Here is a 20,468-nt window from a genome sequence, read left to right as displayed (position 1 = left end):
TATGATGCCCTTTACTCTAAATAACATGATGACATCACAGAGAAATACACACTAATAATGACAACATTTTGCCCAGGGGATTCATACAAGTGTCTCTAGCTGCTGAAGAAAGATAATAATTTAGGGGTATGGTGTATTATGTAACCAGGTCATTTGTGTAAATGAAGAGAAGAGGCCCATTTGGATGATCGAGATGTTTTTTTTCTTCTTTGTTTGAAACCTCAAAGAGATGTTACCGGTACAGTAAAGAAATAACCCTAATAGCACTTAATAATGTACGAGACCAATTCAAGCTGTGGGAGCAATGTGACCACATTTTTAAAAAAAAAAAAAAAAAAAGGGAAGCAGATTAAGTAAGGACATCTTAGTTATGGAGCAATTGAAATACCATTTCGTGAGAACCATAGAGAACAACACTTGCAAAAAACCTCCAAAAATGATGCCCCTCGGCCCCTGTTAGTCTTTTAGCAGGACTGTAGGTTAACAAGCAGGTCCAGCACATGATTGGTTATGCATGAAGGCGCCTCTGCTGGACTCTGATAACAAGCTAATGAGCACAAAGATAGTGTAGTGACCTCCGAGGGCTGACCTAATCCCTCTGTGAAGGAGAGCTCTTGTGTGTCTGCGTGTTTTGGTGACACTGTGCACCACATTCAAACCTACAATCCCACCCTTCTTCCTAGCTGTTGAAGTTGCATTGTAGTACAATCACAAATAATTGGTCATTATTCCCTGTACAGCTACAGCAATGCCTCTGGCAATTCACCTTCCTAGAGCTGGCAGCACTATGTCATGTTGTTGTACTGTCTATAGAACCTTTGTAAAACAAATTATTGTGTGCATCGTGCATCTTGAGGAGGATCTATAAAACTGTTGTACAAATTCAAATTTTTTACCATCCACCCGTCCATCCATCCATCCATCCATCATCCATCCATCCATCCCTTTTCTTTGCCACTTATCCCCACAAGGGTTGCGAGAGTGGTGGCGCCTATCCCAGCTGTCAATGGGCAGGAGCTGGGGTACACCCTGAACTGGTTGCCAGCCAATTGCAGGGCACATGTAGACACACAGAATCACACTAGGGCTAATTTGGAGTGTACAATAATTTACATATTTTTGGGATGTGGGAGGAAGTTATTTTTAAAACATGAGTGAGCCCACACATGATGAAGAAAAAGCAGCACTTGTGCTGACTACTCTTATAGTGTGAGTTGATCAACAAATGATCAACAAAGCATATCATCCACATAATTGTATGTCCATCACTAATTGTGAGTCTCCTATCCCAAATCAGTCTGTTGTGGTACCAAGACTGACCCATGAGAGGCAGCATGTTGGCACAGGGCATAAAAAATGCCTGAAATTACAAAAAGACAAATTCGTTTTTGGAGTGGTAGTAGTTGTGGCCAAAGAAAAGATTGATGGATGTTGTGAGGGAGGACATGAGGACAGTGGGTGTTAGAGAAGAAGATGTACGAGAGGGCTTAGATGGAAAAAGATGACATGCTGTGGCGACCCCTAATGGGACAAGCTGAAAGGAAAAGAAGAAGAAGAGTAGTTGTGAAAACATTCTATTAGCAATCTGGTAAGTTGCAGTCATTTTTATTTGGAAGCTTCTGTTCCATTTCACAACACAATCCCGACGTGTTTAACACATGATCGTAAATTGCAGTTGTAAGTAATGAGCGGGTTTCATGTGGAGTTGTTAAGCAAGCAGATTGAAGGAAGAAAATGCCACTTTTACCACAGCCCACAGCACCGGATAATCGCGCAGGATAATGAGGAAAAAAATTGGGAAAAATTTTTAAATTCAGTTCGACTATCGCTATGTACATATCCCACTTAAGGCGCATTAATTGGGATTTAGTATCTGTGGGCATGAATTCATGTTATTTTTACCTCTAGCCACTGCCTTTCTGTGACCACGGTTGGATAAAATACAGACGATGCCTGCTCGTGTGACTTGCCATGTGCAATGTCAGCCAGCCTTTTCAAGAGTTTATTCGAGTATCTTTGATTCCAGAGCAAAATCAAACATGCTTGCATATTTTCTTTGGCAGTAATAATTACCTAAGAGCGATCTGTAGACAACAGAGCTAATAGAATGAATGTACTTGTTCTGCCCCCCACATCTCAAAGAAACCCCCCATAGGCCATGTTGACAAGTGGGTTGTTCACGCATATTTCATTAGGTCTGAACATGAATTATTTAAAGTGACTTTGCTCTGAAGTCTTTCTTCGTGAAGACCGTCTGTTCTCAGTGACTGCATTCGTCTATGTTATACTTTGGCAACCTTGAAGTTGGAGAGAGCGAGACTTGTAATTGTCAGTACTCCTTCCTGCGGGTGGCAACAAATTTGGTTTGGAGGCCCAGGGGATTGTAGGTGCTCAAGCTGTTTGTTGAAATAGTGAGGAGGCCGTCAGTCAGGACTTTAAATTAAAGCTGTGTTTCGAGCGCCACCGCTGTTACCATTTGTTACGAATGTCTCCCAGAATAGACACAGGAAAGCAAAGGATGTGATCAAGTGATCATTGTAGGAATTGCAACAGTATGTAATGTATATTGACTGTATGTGCTTCAGAGCAAAAGTAATCTAAAAGTTTAGCCCAGGGGCCAATTTAATACTCTGTCTCTGTTCCCATTCTTAGTAATTGGTTGTAATTTGAAATGTATACATTTCATTTGAAGAGATCAAAATCTGATTTTTTTTTATTTTTCTGTGAGGTTTGAATTTGTATGGAGTGGGCCTCTTTGATTATTTCATTTTGGCACGCCGGCAGAAGGATTGTGATGAGGCCAAGTGTAACAGGGAGTCAGGATTGTTATGGTTGTTTGCCGTGGACTTAGTCACTCTGCGTGTGATGTTCTTTCACCCATGAGCTTTGGTTTTAGAGAACACTCACTACATCCCTCAATAGATTTACAATATGTTCAACTTGGGCGGATCGTCTCATCGAGGGACGGTGGCCAGCAGACCAACTCCAATTGCTGCCACCACAGACCCGGATGCGAGCTTCGCAAAGCACAGGTCCCTCGATAGCTGACCCCAGTCTAACAGTCCACGTTGGGTTCATGCTTTGGGGAGGACAGAGGCCATTGCGTAGGATGACTCTCAATTGGGAAGCAATGCTCAAAAAGGCGTTGCGGCTACACCGTAGCCCCAGAAAGGACTCATGGCCCTGAGATGATGCAATCTGTGTCTTTGCTCAATATGTCCTTCAACTAAGCCACAACCAAACTGAGATAATTGCTTTTGGCAATGGATTGGTGTTCGTAAATACCTGGACTAGCTATCTTTAAGAAGCAAAGATCAAGTCCAAAACCTTGGTGTTCTGATCGATTCCGACCTGACTTTCTACAGTCATAACAAATCGATTACTAAAATTGCCTTTTACCATCTGAAGAACATACCCAGAGTGAAGGCTTGCATGTGTCAATCAGACCAGGAGTAGCTCATCCATGCTTTTATCTCAAGGAGACTTGACCTTTGTCAGGATCTTCTGTCTGGGCTCCCCCAAAAGAGCATAAAACACCTGAAGCTCATTCAAAATGCTGCTCTGATTAGAACAAAGAGGTCAAAGGATGTAACTCCAATTCTCAAGTCCTTACAGTGGGTTCCAGTAAGCTTTCGAATAGATTTTAAAGTTCTTTCACTGGTCTATAAATCATGAAAGGATTTAGGTCCTGAATACATGAAAGAAATGCTTTCGGAATCCAAACCGAGTAGAGCTCTGAGATCAACTGACTCAGGTCAAATAGTGGAGCACAGAGTCCAAGGCAAACAGGGTGAAGCAGTATTTAGCTATTATGCTGCATCCATATGCAGTATTTTGGTCCGGTCGGTGCTGTAGCAGCACGACACATCGACATCCTGTGCACATGCTCGTGTATAGCTGACCCAAAAATACATTTTGAGCTCAAAGGCTCATTATTTAATGTTGAGGAAAACCTATGATGATATTGAGGCTCTTGTATTACTGGGATATCATGAAAATGATGACATCCCTAAATATTTTTTTATTTCACTGGTGCAAACTCTCAAGCTTACACACACACAAAAAAAAAAAAAAAATCATTGTGTTGCTGACCAAACACTAGCCGTGAGTATTACGTTTTTTTTAAGAATGACAGCTATGTATTCTCTCCACTTGTTAATGGTCGGCGACCAGTTCAGGCTGTACTCTGCCTCTCACCCGAAAATAGCAGGGATAAGCTTTGGCACGTCCGCGACCTTTGTGAGGGTACGCACATAGGTTACAAACAATCCAGAACAAAACAATATGCCCAGTTGACATCAGTACTTCTTTGTTGCAGGATTCACACCATACTAGTAGATCCACTATGGTTATATGCCATTTCAACAAAAGATGACACAAAAATGCAAAGCGCAATATAGACATGCTAAGACAAAGGGTGATTCTTTAAAGCCCGGTTGTCATCCCTATAATCATTCTAAAATAGATATTGTAATCAAAAATACATATAACAGTATTCACTTCAATGTCTATACGGAAAAAAAAGTGAGCGGAGAGCACGTTATCCATGCACAAAGTTGCGCAATTGAGTGTCCCTCGACATCCAAGTGGTCGCCACATTAGTCGCGTCATCTGTCCTTGACGTCATCGTCACTTCCGCCGTTGAAAATGCGCAGTGCCTGCTACTACGGAAGCCGAACAACAGAGATATTCCCATTTTTCCGACGCCACTTCTGACACCGAAGTTCTTTTCGAAAAGGACAACACCACACAACCGAGTGAAGTTACCAGGGCAATATTACACTATTGTTTCGAGCCATATTCAGATATCATCCGATCACGTCCAAACCACATCCCGTCCGATCCACTCCCGTGGCGGAGATGAGCCATCGTGGCTCATCGGAGCCGGGCGGTGTGGCTTATGACAGAGCCGTGCGGTGCTGCTTTAGTCACAGTCGAGCCGGGGCGCTTTATGCGCGCACGCGACTGTGTAACGCATTCTTGGCTGGGTTCTTCAGAGCTGCCCCCGTCGCAAAGCCCGACGCACATTCTTCGCAGAAGCTGTGACCGCCAAACGCGGTGCCTCAGCCGGTGTGGCTGAGTTTCAGCGTCTGTGGTGACATATAAGAAGGAGGTGGAGCCGAGCTATGTTGCTTTTAGGGGTATGTTCAAAGTCGCCGCAGTACTCGATGAACACTATCGAGACATTGTTGGCTGGGCGACGCGCACATCGAAACATTTCATACGCGGATCTTTTGTTACGTTATGAGAGAGACCGATTACGTGCTCCGCCCCACACTATTATTTTTTTTAGTAGCTGTATGCGTACATCAACACATTTCATACGCGGATCTTTTGCTACATTATGAGAGAGACTGATTGTGTGGTCCGCCCCAAACTATTTTTTTCTCTTTTTGGAGCTGTATACACGCCTACCTGTTACTTGGAACCCATGAAGCTCTCGTCCTCTGCACCTGTGCAATCCATTTTTCACAATGAACAGGGTCTCTTTCAAATTTATGAAGGGTAATTCCATTCTCCCGAGTGTTCAAGCAATGTCCAGCAATGGAATGAGCTGGCATTTCGGCTAACACGAAGGAACAACGAGCTACCTTCCCGGAGGTAAAACTAATGGAAACAAACGAGTCCACTTCCTGCTTCTTCTAAAAAACAAATCCCTCGAGAGGATTTTCATGGCGGGAGTTACAAAAAGCTGTATACGTCAAAATTATGTTTTATGGTGAAAAAACACATGGGACCATATTGGCTGTGGGTTTTTCATTAATAATATACCAAAAATCATCCGTTTGACGACACTTGAGCTTTAAAGTTGTAATGCATTTGCTGTAGCCGCTACTGTTCTGCTGCGAGTAGAATGGAATTTCTGCATCTGGTTTAGGCTGTGGTGAGCACCTCAGACCCTCAGAAGCACCTGGGGACCCCTGATCAAAGCTTTTTTTTCCCCTCGACATCTCCCACCTGTTTTGATGTTTTCAATGCTTTGTGGTAGTTTTTTTTTTTTTTTTTAAACACGCTGTGTGTGTCTTTGCTTTGTTAATCTCCACTGGAGAAAATCGGTTTAATTGACTGTATTTCATATTAAAACCTTGTCAATTTTCTGTTTGTTTTAGGTTCAATAGGGATTTATAGTTAAATTGCTAAAGCAAAGAGAAATGTTTTCATTAGAATTGTTAATTAACTTGATCTTGTGTGAGCTGGCTGCAATTTGTTTGATGAAAAGAAACGCTGGATTTTGAAGTAACGATGAGATTATTTAAACTGGTTGGGGTTGAGCTGCTATTTCACGTTCCCATTTGGAGTCACAGTACTTTGAGTGTTGCTTTTATTTTTTTTTGGGCAAATGAATAAGTGGATGCTGTGGCGTGTGTAATTTTGTGTACTGTCACCGCAGCGTGAAGCTACAAAATGTAATTGATTATTTCCACAATTACCCCTTGCTCAATTTGCCCTCCTGAATGAGTGATACTGGTCAGGAGTTTCATGTCATTTTAAGTAGAGGCACCACTATCTCCAGCAGATAGTAGTGCTGTAAGAAAAAGGTTGTTTCTGTAAAGTGTACTCGGATTGTAAATATTTAACAGGAAGCTATCACTTGAAAAAAATTGCAGTCAATCGCCATTACTTTTGTAAGTTTTGTGTCTGATGTTTTCACTTCTGGTCCATTATCTGCTGTTTAGTTCTCCTTATTTATAACGGAACCACACAAACAGAGGCGGCATGGTGGATCAGCTGGTAAAGAGTTGCCCTCACAGTTCTGAGGACCTGGGTTTGATCCCAGCCCGGGCTGTGGGGACTTTGCATGTTCTCCCCGTGCCTGCGTGGGTTTTCTCCGGGCACTCCAGTTTCCTCCCACACCCCAAAAAACATGCAACATTAATTGGACACTCTAAATTGCCCCTTGGTGCGATTGTGAGTGTGGCTGTTTGTCTCAATGTGCCCTGCGATTGGCTGGCAACCAGTTCGAGGTGTTCCCCGCTTCCTCCCTGTTGACAGCTGGGATAGGCTCCAGCATTCCCCGTGACCCTCGTGAGGATAAGCGGTGAAGAAAATGGATGGATAGATGGACATGTGACCATTATTGGTTGTCTGTTCAAAAAGCACATCAAACAGTCAGAGTAAATGGGTCTTGATGGTGCCATTTTTCTTTCTCCTGCAAACTTCCATCCATCCTCCCCTCACGGCCCCCGCCTGCACCAAAGTGTGGCCAATGAACGACCACATCACCATAGACTCTCATCTGCTAACGCTGCTTTTGAAAGGGAAGTGGGATGATGGTGATGATGACGCTGATGAGGTCATTTTCAGTGTCCCCGCTCAGAGTTTCTGCTCACAGCCCACAGCACATGAGTGTTTGGTTTGGACAGAGAATGAATGTGACAACATGCCCTGGCTTTGTGGCAAGCATTTTTCACACCACAGCGGGAGGGTGGGAGGGAACATCGTTCTTTATCTTCTGGTGCTTTGGCTCGTGTTGTGCAGTAAATAGGTCTGTAAAAGCAGACCTTCACCAGCAGTGATATTTATGTGCATAATGTTTTATAGTTTGTTGTGACAAGATTTTATTCAGTTTTGCTATGCCCAGGCCACAGCTGACAGTTATCACCATTAACACTTGACTAACTGTGATTTAGCTGTGGTTTAACAGGCTACAATATGTGCAAAGAAATTATGGAAATGGCAATATGCTTACTGGTTTGCAGTGATATTAAAAACAATCAATTTTTTTTTTTTTACATATTTTTTTCGCCTGCTGGATCAAGATGCACTTTCAATCAGGTTCTGTTAGTTCTCCAATCACTTTCATTGTCTTAAAAAAATGGTACCCAGTTATGGAAGACTGTTTGAAATAGCACTCAGTGTCTGCACTAAATCTTCAGGCTTCTGCTAGAAAGCAAAAAAAAAAAAAAAAAAAATTCTGGAAAAGCCTCCTAAAAACAGCTGAACTTGATTTGGGTTAATCGGAGGATCTTTAAATTTGGGCAAGTGTGTGCTGACTTCCATTCAACATGATCTTGAATGTTCTTACATTCGAAAACAGTCACATTCCCATTTATAATGGAGTGTGTTCACTTTTGCGACCAAATTATCTCAGTTGTATGGCGACCCCGAAAGGGACAAGCCGAACGAAACTTACTTTTTATACTATAGGTTATAGGTCACATTAACTAGTGGCAATTCATTTAGATTATAAAAATAAGACATTTGCACAGGGGAATGTAGACTTTTATAGCCACTTTAAAATGGCTCTATACATGAGTATGGCCCAATTCGGACTCACTAGTGTCCCATCATTTTTTATTTAATGTACATAGGTACTGTATATATAGTGCATATTTTTCAACTGGCACCTTATCGCTTGGATGTTGCTTGAACATATTTTAAAAATAGAGCTGCTGACTGATCAATGTTGTATGTGACACACGACAAATAAATGACTTTCTTTATTAACTGCCATAAAGTGTGATGATTCATGTAATTAGTTCACTGGGAAAAAGGATTATAGCTGATGAAGGATTATTTTCAATTGGATTGACTTGAGGCATTTGATTACCGCCCCCTCTTTGTTTCTGATACCCAGGCAGCCGGCCCGGATGTGCCACCCACTCCCGCTAGCCTCCCACCTTGTTGCTCCACTGTCGTGCCTTCGTTTCTGCTACGGCCTTCCCATGGAGAGTGGACGCCCGCCCGTGTAGGATGCCTACCTCGTCTGACGCCCTGGATTCCCTCCTGCCCGTCACCGACTCCTCCTTCTCCTCGCGTGCGCCCGCTCTTGCCAATAGTTCGTTGCGGCCCCCAAGGCTGTGCCCCGCACCTCTCCAACATGGTGGATGAGGCAACCACCATGAAGGATGACGTCATCAACGCCAACACGTTGGCTTGGCTGGTCTGCTCGGGGGTGTCAATCCTGGCCAATACGTGGAGCATCCTCAGCGTCAGCGCCAAGCAGAAGAAGTGGAAGCCGCTCGAGTTCCTCATCTGCACACTGGCTGGAACGCACATCCTCAACATGGCCATCCCCATCACAATGTACTGCGTCATAACGCTGCGCCGTCAGCATTCCAACTACGAGTGGAACGAGGGCTTGTGCAAGGTGTTTGTGTCCACCTTCTACACTCTCACGTTGGTCACCTGCTTCTCTGTCACATCACTCTCTTACCACCGCATGTGGATGGTTCGCTGGCCTGTCAACTACAGGTAAGACACCTTTGGCTCTCAGTGTGTGCATTCACTCATTTTTCTGCACCCAACATTTGTGCTATTAGTACTATTACTCTCCCCACCTTTTTAATATTGTACTCCTTCAAACCCATCAGTCTATTCACACCATTTGTGACGTTGGGAAAACTATTTTCCACGTTCCAAAAATGTCTAGTTTTACCACCGTTGCTCATTTTACCAAGTGAAAAATCCAAAATCAAGTGAAGGAGACATTCATCAACAAAATCCTCATCGTTGACATTCCAATTTAAATCTATGAGCTCATTCAGGATATCTTGTGAAGTTTTTCACATTCCCCAGATTACAACTCCACAAGTTCCTATTCCATATTTTCCATGACAATATTCATAAATTAGTGCAAACATTTTACGTATGAGCTATTTTTCACATTCCCAAAATGTTCAAATATTTTAATATTTCCCATTATACACCATGTTCAGCTTGCATACGGCCATGCTACCCTGAGAACGCCCAATCTTGTCAGATGTCGGAAGCTAAGTCGGTTTGGCCCTGGTTAGTACTTGGATGGGAGATGGCCTGGGTTCTCTCCCCGGCTAAATGCAGAGGGGTTGTGTCAGGAAGGGCATCCGGCGTAAAACTGTGCCAAACAAATATGAGTTCATCTAAGATGACACGCTGTGGCGACCCCTAATGGGACAAGCCGAAAGGAAAAGAAGAAGAAGACTCCATGTTCAGCTTATTCAGTAGATGCAGGTATGGAGCTGTGACAGTGTTTCAAATGTTCACAATAAAATTTCCCAATTAAGAGATACTTGTAGACCCTTTCTTCTATTTCTTGGCCAATTCATTCCAACCTCATGTCTCAGATTGAATATTTAAACAGTTCAATTAATTCCACAGTATTTCAGTTTCCTGCGACACAGTTAACATTTACATGCAATGTCTACAGAAATTGCATTCTCGAGCTTACTGATACTCTTGTCATTGTGGGTTTTGGATTATGAAACCAATTTTTTTTACCAAACTTGGTAGAAACTTCATCACCTCATCAATCATGTGTTATTCTGTTTAATTGGATTATCATCTTAAAACTATATTTTGGAAAAAGTATTCTTCCAATTTAGTGGGAATATTTTTGGAAAGCATGAGTATACCCCAGTGGAGATAGCAAGGTGAACAGATGAGAAAAAACACATTAAGAACACAAGGTTTTATTTTCCCGACTCGCGCATATTCAGTGTGGCATGTGGCGTAACTCTGGGGGTATTATACTTAGGTGTCGTAATCTTGAAAAGGGTTTCTCTCCACCTGTGGGTGTGAACACAACTGACTTTATCTGCCCCCACTCAAAGCATCTTAATTCATTCATTCCCTTGACGTGAAACACAATGGCGGTCTCGCATGCATGGAGAGAGTGAACCGTGCAACATGAGCATTGCCACATGGCCGGTGTTGCAAATACATTGTGATGAAATACACGATGAGTTGGTGATAACCATGGGCAACCTAACTATGTCTGGGGACCTCTTGAATCTATCACCACCAATGCGTGATCGTTGGTGCTCGTGCTCACACCCCTTCTGCTCCCTCTGGTCGCTGATGACTTACAGTAAAATATGTCTGCGGACCTCATTGACGTATACACTGTATTATTTGTTTGTTAATTTTTAACTTAATTTCCTGTCTGGGCCTCGCTAAAATCGGATTATTCTGAACAGTAATGTTCACTGGGGCAAGCGCGAACGCAACATCGGAGTGGGTCCACCGATGTTAAAGACCACATTGGTCATGTGAAGCTCTTGGTAACATGACATTCTGTCCTTAATACAAACCTGTCAACAGTTTTGAAATGATACCAGTGTGCTTAAGTCAAAGAACCCATGCAGCTGTATGTTTTTCTGGCTGCGCTGATTCTCCAGTTCACTTAATTCTGTGATTTATTCATTTTTCCAAGTATGGAATCTGGTTGGAGCAACCCTAATATCTGAGAATCTGGTTAAATGTGCGTTCTGCTGTCAATTTAGGCACTTTTTCTTTTATGCATTCCAAAAGCAGAAATTGAGTCTAGCAGCTAGGGAAGATGAACCCTTGTATTGCACTCGAGGTTTTAAAATATACGTCGCTAAATGTTGCAAGACACATCCGGAAAGCTATCACGTGTGTGTAGTGACAACCAAAACTTTTTTATTGTGATGATCAAAGAGACTGTGTGAGCGTGCTTCTATGCCAGTCATTGAATTGTCGACTGTATGTCATAAAGTATGCCCTGCGATTGGCTGGCAACCAGTTCAGGGTGTGCCCTGCCTCCTGCCTGTTGAAAGCTGGGATAGGCTCCAGCACTCCCCATGACCCTCGTGAGGATAAGCGGCGAAGAAAATGGATGGATGGATGGATGGATGGATGGATGGATGGATGGACGTCATAAAGTAACCAGTCCAGTCCATGTTTCTTGGAATGTTGGGTATGACTGAGATATCCCTTTTTTTTCCAGACATCCATTCAGTCATAAGCAAAATATTGGGACTAAATTATTTTTTGTTGGATTTATTTGCTAACGAACAAAAAGAAAAAAAAAATGCTCTACTTCAAAGTGTTATTGTGTTAAGCCAGAGCGATGTTCATGTCAGACTGGCCAACAATGCATCTGCTATTCAAGTTGCAGTATTTTCATATTTCAAGAGTGCTGTACTCATGCCATGTATTTCAAATCTCGGGAAAACTCAATGCTTCCTTGACTTTACAGCCAGGCTCAGAAAGGATCAATGAATGACACTCTTTGGTATCTGCCCACTCATTGCCTGGTTAAGCACAGCCGCTGTGTCAGAAGAATGGTTGGGAGAATAATCACGATTGAGAAGTCTGCTTTGCTCTCCTGTGTAAAAAAAGACTCACGGATGAACCAGAGAACATAGACCTGAATGAGTACACTGTCTGTATGAGGGCACACGTCTCTTCAGCCAGTGCCCCTGTTTGAGCTTGCACCATAGAAAAATATTCCACAAGTAGCATCTGCTAGCTCTGGCCTTCAGCTCCATTTGGCTCCAGACAACATGCGATATTCGTCAAGTGACACTGAATAATAGAGATTCATATTACCAGACAGCGTGATCCTGCAGTAACACAATTTGGCCTTGCAGGACACTCAAGACATCTGCTGTTCACACATAGCTGCTTGCTCTCCAATAGGACTTTGATGCTATTTTTGTCAGGGATGCATGATTTATTTTCTTGGTCATCTTTAGACAGTCAGAATGTATTTTATTTACACTGGGCCAAATTTTCAAGTATGTGTCACAGTAGATGTTTTCTTAAGATGAGTTTGTCATTGAATTTCTGTTGCGATAGGTTGTCGTGCTGATGGCTGCTTCACACAAGTATTTTGCTGTTATGTAATTATTCGTATACTATTTGTGCTGATGCATCACGGCTCGCTTTGGGGTACTCCTTAAAGGTCTTTCAGATGCTGCAGACCATCTGGTCATGATGATGCTTTACATTTTCCTTTTTGTAGTCAACAAGAGCACATAGTGGCCAACAAACAACACCTATGAATGATTGATTTTCGCAGAAAGACAACCTTGTTGTTTGTTGAGTGATATGTGCAAAATGCGGTGAAGCGACATGTGGTGATGATTGGGAGTGCGGTACATGTCACTGTTACCCTGACGCTGAGAAACAAAGAATGATTGTACTTCCTGAGGCATTGCACATTTACAGGTAGTGCAGCCAATTTGGCCAACTGATGCTCGAATTCATAAACTCATAACACTCACACACTGTTGTTATGGACACAGACCATCGACCACACCGTTGGGTATACCTGCACAATTTAATCAAGCCCAGCACAAAGAGTTGTGTTTTTTTGGTCAGAGAGGGAGTCACTACCTGTGAAGTGTATTTGTTCCAAATGATATTATACAAGTTTGAAGATAATTGCTGAAAATGTGCAATGATGGGGAACTACTGTATGTAGTACTGAATTGCGCATCTATGGCTTTGTTTTTGTTCTTTGTTTTGCTTTTGTTTTTTAGTTTACCTGAATTTTTCGGCTTGGCTAAAATGCCGCCCATTAATGTATTCCAGCATCCAGCGTGAGTCCCTCCTCCCTCCGCTATATAGGAACTCTGCACCATTGTTCGTATCAGTGGATATTTGGCGTGATTGCGATTTTCATCCTACAGGGCCCATCTCTAGCATTAAGGTGTGCAGTTACCTACTGTATCTAGCTGTGAATCCACCGCGAAAGTGCATCTTTCCTGTATGCCGCAATTGACAGAACAGTGTCGTTATCTGAATTAGCCCGCCTCCCGCCCTCTAGCTGACAGGAGCCCAAAAGCCCGTTAGCTTGTGAGCTAGCTGGCGGCTAGTGCCCCTCATATGGCGTGGAAAGCCCCACAATGGCTTGGTGGAATAAATGCCAACTGCTGCATGCTTTGAGCAGATATATTTTCCAAAACCAAACATGTTGGGGATATTTAGAGATAAGACAGATCCTAGAAGCGTGACCATTCTTTTTCCAGTAAGGCGTGGTTTGCCACACTGTGTGGGCACACCCACAGGGTTTGAGAGCAGAGACGAGGGCTTAAATTTGTCACAATTCTAAAGGCTCATTTCATGAAATAAAAAAAAAAAATATTTGTTTAATCATTCAAATTTTGCAGTGTTGTGAGCAACACTTCTCTGTGGTGTGTCACATGTTGAAGACATTTTTGTAATTGTAGTTTGCAGTTGTGTACAACTGTACTGCAAAATACTATATGTTGGTTATTTGTTCAGTCAAAATGGACACAGTTCACTCTGTGGGGGATGTTCTATACCACTCTGAACCACAAAAATTGTTAAATCAGTTGTGAAAACTGGACATTGGCGCCATCATGTTATTAGGCAGCTCTTGTATTAGATTTTGGGAGTAATCTTGAAGCCAGCTGGTGTATTGTACATTTTGTCTCATTCACACCAAGAATAAATACCCTGTCTCTCGTCTCTTCTGATTGGCATTGTACTGTACCAGCTCATTTCAATATTCAGTTAGTCAAAAGACTATTGTAGAGCAAAACTGCAATGTAAATGCTGTTTGTTTTTCATTAAAATGGCTCCCATAATTCCCCTGCTGAGTTAGCATGACTGCCTTGTCTCTGACATTAACACACACTGAAGGCCTGAATAATGAATTTCAACCTCGTAGTTGGGCTGCTGTTCTCTCACGGCGTCCACCCCCCTTTGCAACGCTCATTCACGCAATATATTCAAGCTGCTTAGTGATGCGATATCACTGCTATAGGAACTTGAGGCGTATTGAGGAAAGGCTAGCGTTATTGCTCACAGTGACCTTGTCTTTGCAGCAGAAGCAGCTGCTGCTCTGTATTTTGCAGCGGGGTATGTAAAGTAACCTTTTAAAAATGGATTAGGACATGCAAAAAACAATATTTTGGATTTGCCTGTGTACAGTTTTATGTTGTGCTGATTTATTTCAGAGCAATAGCTAGAGGAAATATCAGTCCAGCAACATTTATTGCTGTTCTTGTGGAGGACTTAAGTATTTTCTGTAATAATATTGCACTTTTTCTGTCAACTCCATTTATAAATCATAAAAGCCGCTGCTGCTCCGTCCACATCTCTCTGCACATTACCTCTGTAGGTTCACTTAAGTAAGTCGAAATATTCAACTCCACATGCTGTACAGCCATGTAATTTCTCCAAGGGAATCAATGGAAAAAGGTTTATTAATGTAAATGTGGTGTAGATGTTGTACTATACGGAAAGAAAATTGCATTTTAGTGGTACTCTACAGAGTTCATTAGAATATTATTTACTAATAGTGGTGTCTTGAGGAACAAGTTTAATTTGTACTGTGACCAGGCTTATAATTCAAAGCACTCGTATTTCAAATCACCTTTCCCCATTGAAATGAATGAAAATTCCTTCCAAAGGACACAAAAGATATTTGTAATATTTTTGAGTCAGGAAGTAGCACTCAACAATATTACAGTGAAGAAAATAAGTATTTGAACTCCCTGCTATATTCCAAGTTCTCCCACTTAGAAATCATGCAGAGGTCTGAAATTTTCATCGTAAGTGCATGGCCACTGTGAGAGTTGTTCACCAGGTTTGCACACACTGCAGGAGGGATTTTGGTCCAATCCTCTACACGGATCTTCTCCAGGTCATTCGTCTTCCTCCAAACACGGTTAGTGGAATTATGACCAAAAAGTTTCATTTTGGTCTCCTCTAACCACAAAACTTTCTCCCGAGACTCCTCTGTACCTTCCAAATGGTCAGTGGGAAACTTAAGACGGCCTTGACATGTACTTTTATTTCATATCTGTAATAATACTGCACACCTTTTCTATCAACTCCATTTATAAATCATAAAAGCCACTGCTGGTAAAATAAAATAAAATAAACACCTTTTTTTTTCTTTTGCATTTTTTTTTTAAAGCAGGGGAACCTTCCATGCCATGCATGATTTCAAACCATGATGTCTTAGTGTATTACCAACAAACACCTTGGAAACGGTGGTCCCAGCTCTTTTCAGGTCATTGACCAAGTCCTGTCGTGTAGTCCTGAGCTGATTCCTCATCTTTCTAAGGATCAATGAGACCCCACGAAGTGATATCTTGCATAGGGCTCCACTTCGATTGAGAATGACCGTCATGTTTAGCCGCTTCCATTTTCTAACGATTGCTCCAACAGAGGACCTATTTCCACCAAGCTGCTTGACAATTTCTCTATTGCCCTTTCCAGCTGTGTGGAGTTGTACAATTTTGTCTCTGGTGTCTTTGGACAGCTCTTTGGTCTTGCCCATGTTCCAAGTTTGAGTCTTACTGATTGTATGGGGTGGACAGGTGTCTTTATGCAGCTAATGATCTCACACAGTAGCATCTGATTCAGGATAATGCACGGAGTGGAGGTGGACTTTTAATGGCGGACTAACAGGTCTTTGAAGGTCAGAATTATAGCTGATAAACAGGTGTTCAAATACGTATTTGCAGCTGTATCACGCAAATCGTTAAAAAAAATCATACACTGTGATTTCTAGATTTTTCTACGGTGACAATTTCAGACCCCTCCATGATTTCTAAGTGGGAGAACTTGTAATATAGCAGGGTGTTCAAATACTTATTTTCTTCACTGTATATACTGTAATGTATTATAAAAACGGTTATAAAAGAATACGTGTAAAAGAAAAAATCACACAATATGAGCATCATTATTACGATTTTGTGGCTTCTTCTGATGTGCGCGCCTTGAGAGAGTTTAACACTGAAACATGGATACATGTGTAGGTGGAGGAGATAGTCAGAACTCCACAGTAAGCTGCAGTAATACTAAGTCATTTTTTTGAGAGGTCTCAAGAATATATGCCTGTATTGTTATTTTGTGCTTCTCCACCATTGGTGTTCATGCATCTCTTGCTTAATGGGTTATAAAAAGTGATGGTATTCGTTATCATTATTGTCTGTGGTGTTTTGTGCTGTTGTTTAAAATTAAACGAAGCAGAATTTCAGGTCAAAGTCAAAGATATGTGGTTGTTTCAAATACACAATATATATTTCTCCTTGTTACGTGTTTCGTTTAACAGTAAATTACAATTGAAATTGGTATTATACAGCGTGAAGCCTCATTTATGAAGTTTTTTTTTTTTTTTATGATTCACTGGATGCCAAACTCCTGCTTATTCTTAAGTGACTTGAGTTGAGTTCACTGCCACTGTAGTTACTCTCACTCTTTCGGGTGATGGCTCTGACCGATGCGCCACAACCTTTTCTCCGTGTGTAGCAAGTAGATTCACACAACGGACACACCTAAGGGAAAGTTAGCTGTTTGTTGCATTCACTAGCCCGGCCTTGAGCTAAAGAGCAAGCAATTTAGGGAGCTAAACAGCTTGCTCTCCTGCAGCAATGCCATTTAAAACATCAGCGCCTCTCTGAGTTGTTGTGTATGTTAGTCGCCAATGAAGGTTCAACACAAACACGGGAACATAAACTGTCTATTAAACGTAACCTCGGTGGCACACATTATTCATACAGTACTGACAGCGTTGTCAAGGGGTTTCCTTCAATTATTGCTGAATGGCAAACCTCTGAAGTGGACTTTCAGATTTGTGACTGTTATAAAGTAAGTAAAGCGCTGTATTCCCATTGAAAGTGCATCCAGTCTATTTGTTGATGTTGTTGTTACATCCATGATTACCGTGACAAAGGTTTTTCAGGTTTCCCTGCTGTTGGTGAAGTCGTGCTGTGAAAATGTCCTGTCGTTGGAGCGGTTCAGTCACCTGCTGAGTCAGCGAGACAAACTCGTCTGCTTTCACATCCCCCTTTTGTGCCAACAAACAGCGGCTTTTCGAGACTATCGGGAGTTGTCCGGTTCTCTGATACATTTGGAAGGAAGACATGGAAAGATTTTATAGCTATGAATATTTCCACAACTATATCTCCATCCTTACTTTGGGAAACAGGGAAAGCTGTCATTGCATGTAGAATCTTTTCCTCCAAGAAAACAATAATCAGTAAGCAAACTGGAGAGGAAACTCAAACAAATTATAGATGAATACGGAATTAATCCGACATAGCTATTTATGAACTGATTTTATAATGCAAAAAAACAACTTGATACCATATTGTCAAAAATAACAGAGTTCCGACTACAACGGCTAAGATACACTAATTCTGAATGTGATAAAGAACATTTCTCACAAACAAACTTCCACATAACAAATACAAGACACAGGATAGTAATGAACACAGCAACAGTAAAACGATTGAAACAAGGGAAAAACCCCACTCACCAGCTGATTACCCACTGCTGTCACTAATGAATACAGACATCAAAATCATTTCTAAGGCTTTAGCCAACCAAATATAACAAAAAAATTCTCCCGTCAATAATACATTATGACCAAACAAGTCTTATTCAAGGTCAGAGCTCCATCAACAATGTCAGGCGACTGACAAACCTAAAAAGTATGTTGCTGCATAATAAACTAAAAGCAATTGTTTTGTCACTAGAGGCAAATAAAGCTTCTGATTAAGTCAACGGGTCTTTTCTCTTTGCAGTACTTGACAAATTCAGCTTTGGTGATTCATCTGGTCAGGGGATCGCAACGTTATACGACTCACACAAAGCAAGTGTCGCCACAAATGGGGTCACATCACAAAGTACATAAAGATGTTCTCTTTCACCCCTGCTATTCGCACTATTTATCTAATCACTGGCAATAGCAATACGGCAGAACACCAAGATTAAAGCTATCTCCGTTCTTTTGTCACATCACGATATCAATCTATAGGCAGATGATATATTTCTTTATTTACGAGAACAACTTAAAACAGTTTTCAACCTCATTAATTCATTTTTGCAATTATCAGAATACGATATCAATTGATCAAAATCATCAATACTCCCTCTAACGGCTAACTGATGGAATCCTGTAGACCCAAATCCAAAATGTCCTACTCCGACAGGGAATATAAAATATCTCAGCACAACTTACACCGTTTAATAATTTAAACCACCTACCTCTAACGGGGAAAAGAGATTTAAAAGGTTGGAACAGCCTACTGTTCTCACTTTTCGGGGGTATTGCTACAGTGAAAATCAAAACCTGACCACAAATTAAACATTTATTTTCAATAATCCCTTTCAAACTCACATTAAAAGCGTTCCAAATGCTGGACTCTTCCATTTTAAAATTCCACTCTAAAAATAACAAAAACGTAATTAGCCTCCCCACACTAAATGTTGAACAACAATCTTGGCTGGAAGTAGAAGACATAGACTGCAATAGCACAAAATCTTTAGACCCCCTGTTTATCAGCGCAAGTCTCAAGCGCCACGATTGTTGTAGGAAAACAACTTTTGCAGCCACTTCCTCGGCTCGGTAGGAAAGTCCAGAAACCCGCATTCTCAGTCACCACCATATCATTCCTCCCCAATCTGACACAATCCTGATTTTACCAACCAAAATACACCTTTACTGCAGCACGTGGGAACAAAGTGGAATTGACTGACGATGTCTCTCACTTATTAAAAATTATATATTTATGTCATGTGAAATCTTATTCTTATTAAGTATTTCAGATTAGAGGTGGTAACTTCCTTCAAGACTATAAAGTAAACAAATTCTTAAAAGGAGTCTCAATACACGTGAATACTTGAGAACTATCTCTGTTCAGAAAATAGTGTAAATATTCCTACAAAACAGACAAACCCGCTCCAAAAGTATACAAATGAATACTAATTCAAGTACTAATTACTCATTAGGATCACAAAGTACTAATTCAATATCCACAGATGAATTATCTGTAGGATGGGGAGGGACTGCTCCTCTTTTCTCTGCGGTCTTACAGCCAGTCGGGCAGGGCCAGGCCTGCAGGAGTGGAGCTAGCCTCTTTTTGTTCAGACACTCACCACATTTTATTCCCCTCCCACACTGTACGTATTTCGCACGTTTGCCACATTGACATCTCATTCAGGGTCCCCTCGGGGGCTGACATGAGGCAGGCAGGAAACAGAAAAAAATGACAATATAACGGGATAGTTGAATATAGGGCTGCAGCTAATCAATATTTTAGTACTCCAGTAGCCTAATGTAAATTCCATCGGACAATCGATGATTTGGATGAACTATATTTTGAATTTGGAAAACAAAAATGAAAACAAGATCTTCATCTTAATAACGTACGACTAATTGGTTTCATTTTTTTATATAACCAACAGTATTTTATTTATTGAATTCATGAATTCAGGCATTTAAAAAAAAAACATTAATAGTGCACCTTCACTTCAACAGTAAAAAGTGGAGCCCTTTGTGGCATATTTAATACAAGTGAGGTTCATAACTGTGTATTTATGAGCCTAGACCATCTTCCAAAATCGTTCTATGTGTGACTGCAGGTTTTGTTCAATTTACGGATGAAGAAACCTCAAGAGAGAAAAGTATTTCCTTCATCTCCTTTCACCACAACCCGCCGCCCTGTTGTCGTACACGATGATGATTGATATTACTTAATATTCCTCTCTGGCCACATTTCTGATGTTTTTCACCTTACTTGACTGATAGTTTTGCCCCTGAGAGCTCATCGGATTGGTCACATGTGGCTCATTGATTACGATAAGCAATGAGACTCTCCGCATCCCGCAGCGCTCACTGATTTGCGCAACATTAACTTGATTTCCATGGTTGGGTCATACAATGAGGCGTCATGCTCGACTGAGAGAAAAGGTTTCTCGCCTTGTATTTTTCACTGAAATGCTGCCACACTTTGGCCATTCGTCTTTTTTCTTTG

The 20,468-nt window shown here is 41.5% G+C and overlaps 1 protein-coding gene across 5 annotated transcripts in view; it reads left to right on the top strand.

The window, feature by feature from the left end:
• Positions 1 to 20,468, top strand: part of LOC133508803 (probable G-protein coupled receptor 153) — a 55,104-nt gene that overhangs the window by 9,276 nt on the left and 25,360 nt on the right. For 4 of the 5 annotated variants that reach the window (XM_061835244.1, XM_061835270.1, XM_061835262.1 and 1 more), the window contains one exon: positions 8,579 to 9,195. In XM_061835244.1, the coding sequence (XP_061691228.1) occupies positions 8,822 to 9,195 (374 nt within the window). In that variant the 5' untranslated portion in view covers positions 8,579 to 8,821. Of the gene's footprint in view, positions 1 to 1,436; positions 1,589 to 8,578; positions 9,196 to 20,468 lie in introns of those variants that run through there. The other variant, XM_061835253.1, reaches the window with a different exon arrangement.

The sequence above is a fragment of the Syngnathoides biaculeatus genome, chromosome 2 (genome assembly GCF_019802595.1).
Source record: "Syngnathoides biaculeatus isolate LvHL_M chromosome 2, ASM1980259v1, whole genome shotgun sequence".
In the NCBI taxonomy this organism is placed as follows: domain Eukaryota; kingdom Metazoa; phylum Chordata; class Actinopteri; order Syngnathiformes; family Syngnathidae; genus Syngnathoides; species Syngnathoides biaculeatus.
The sequence above is the reverse complement of the archived record's forward strand: the minus strand, read 5'-3'. Positions and strand labels throughout refer to the sequence as shown.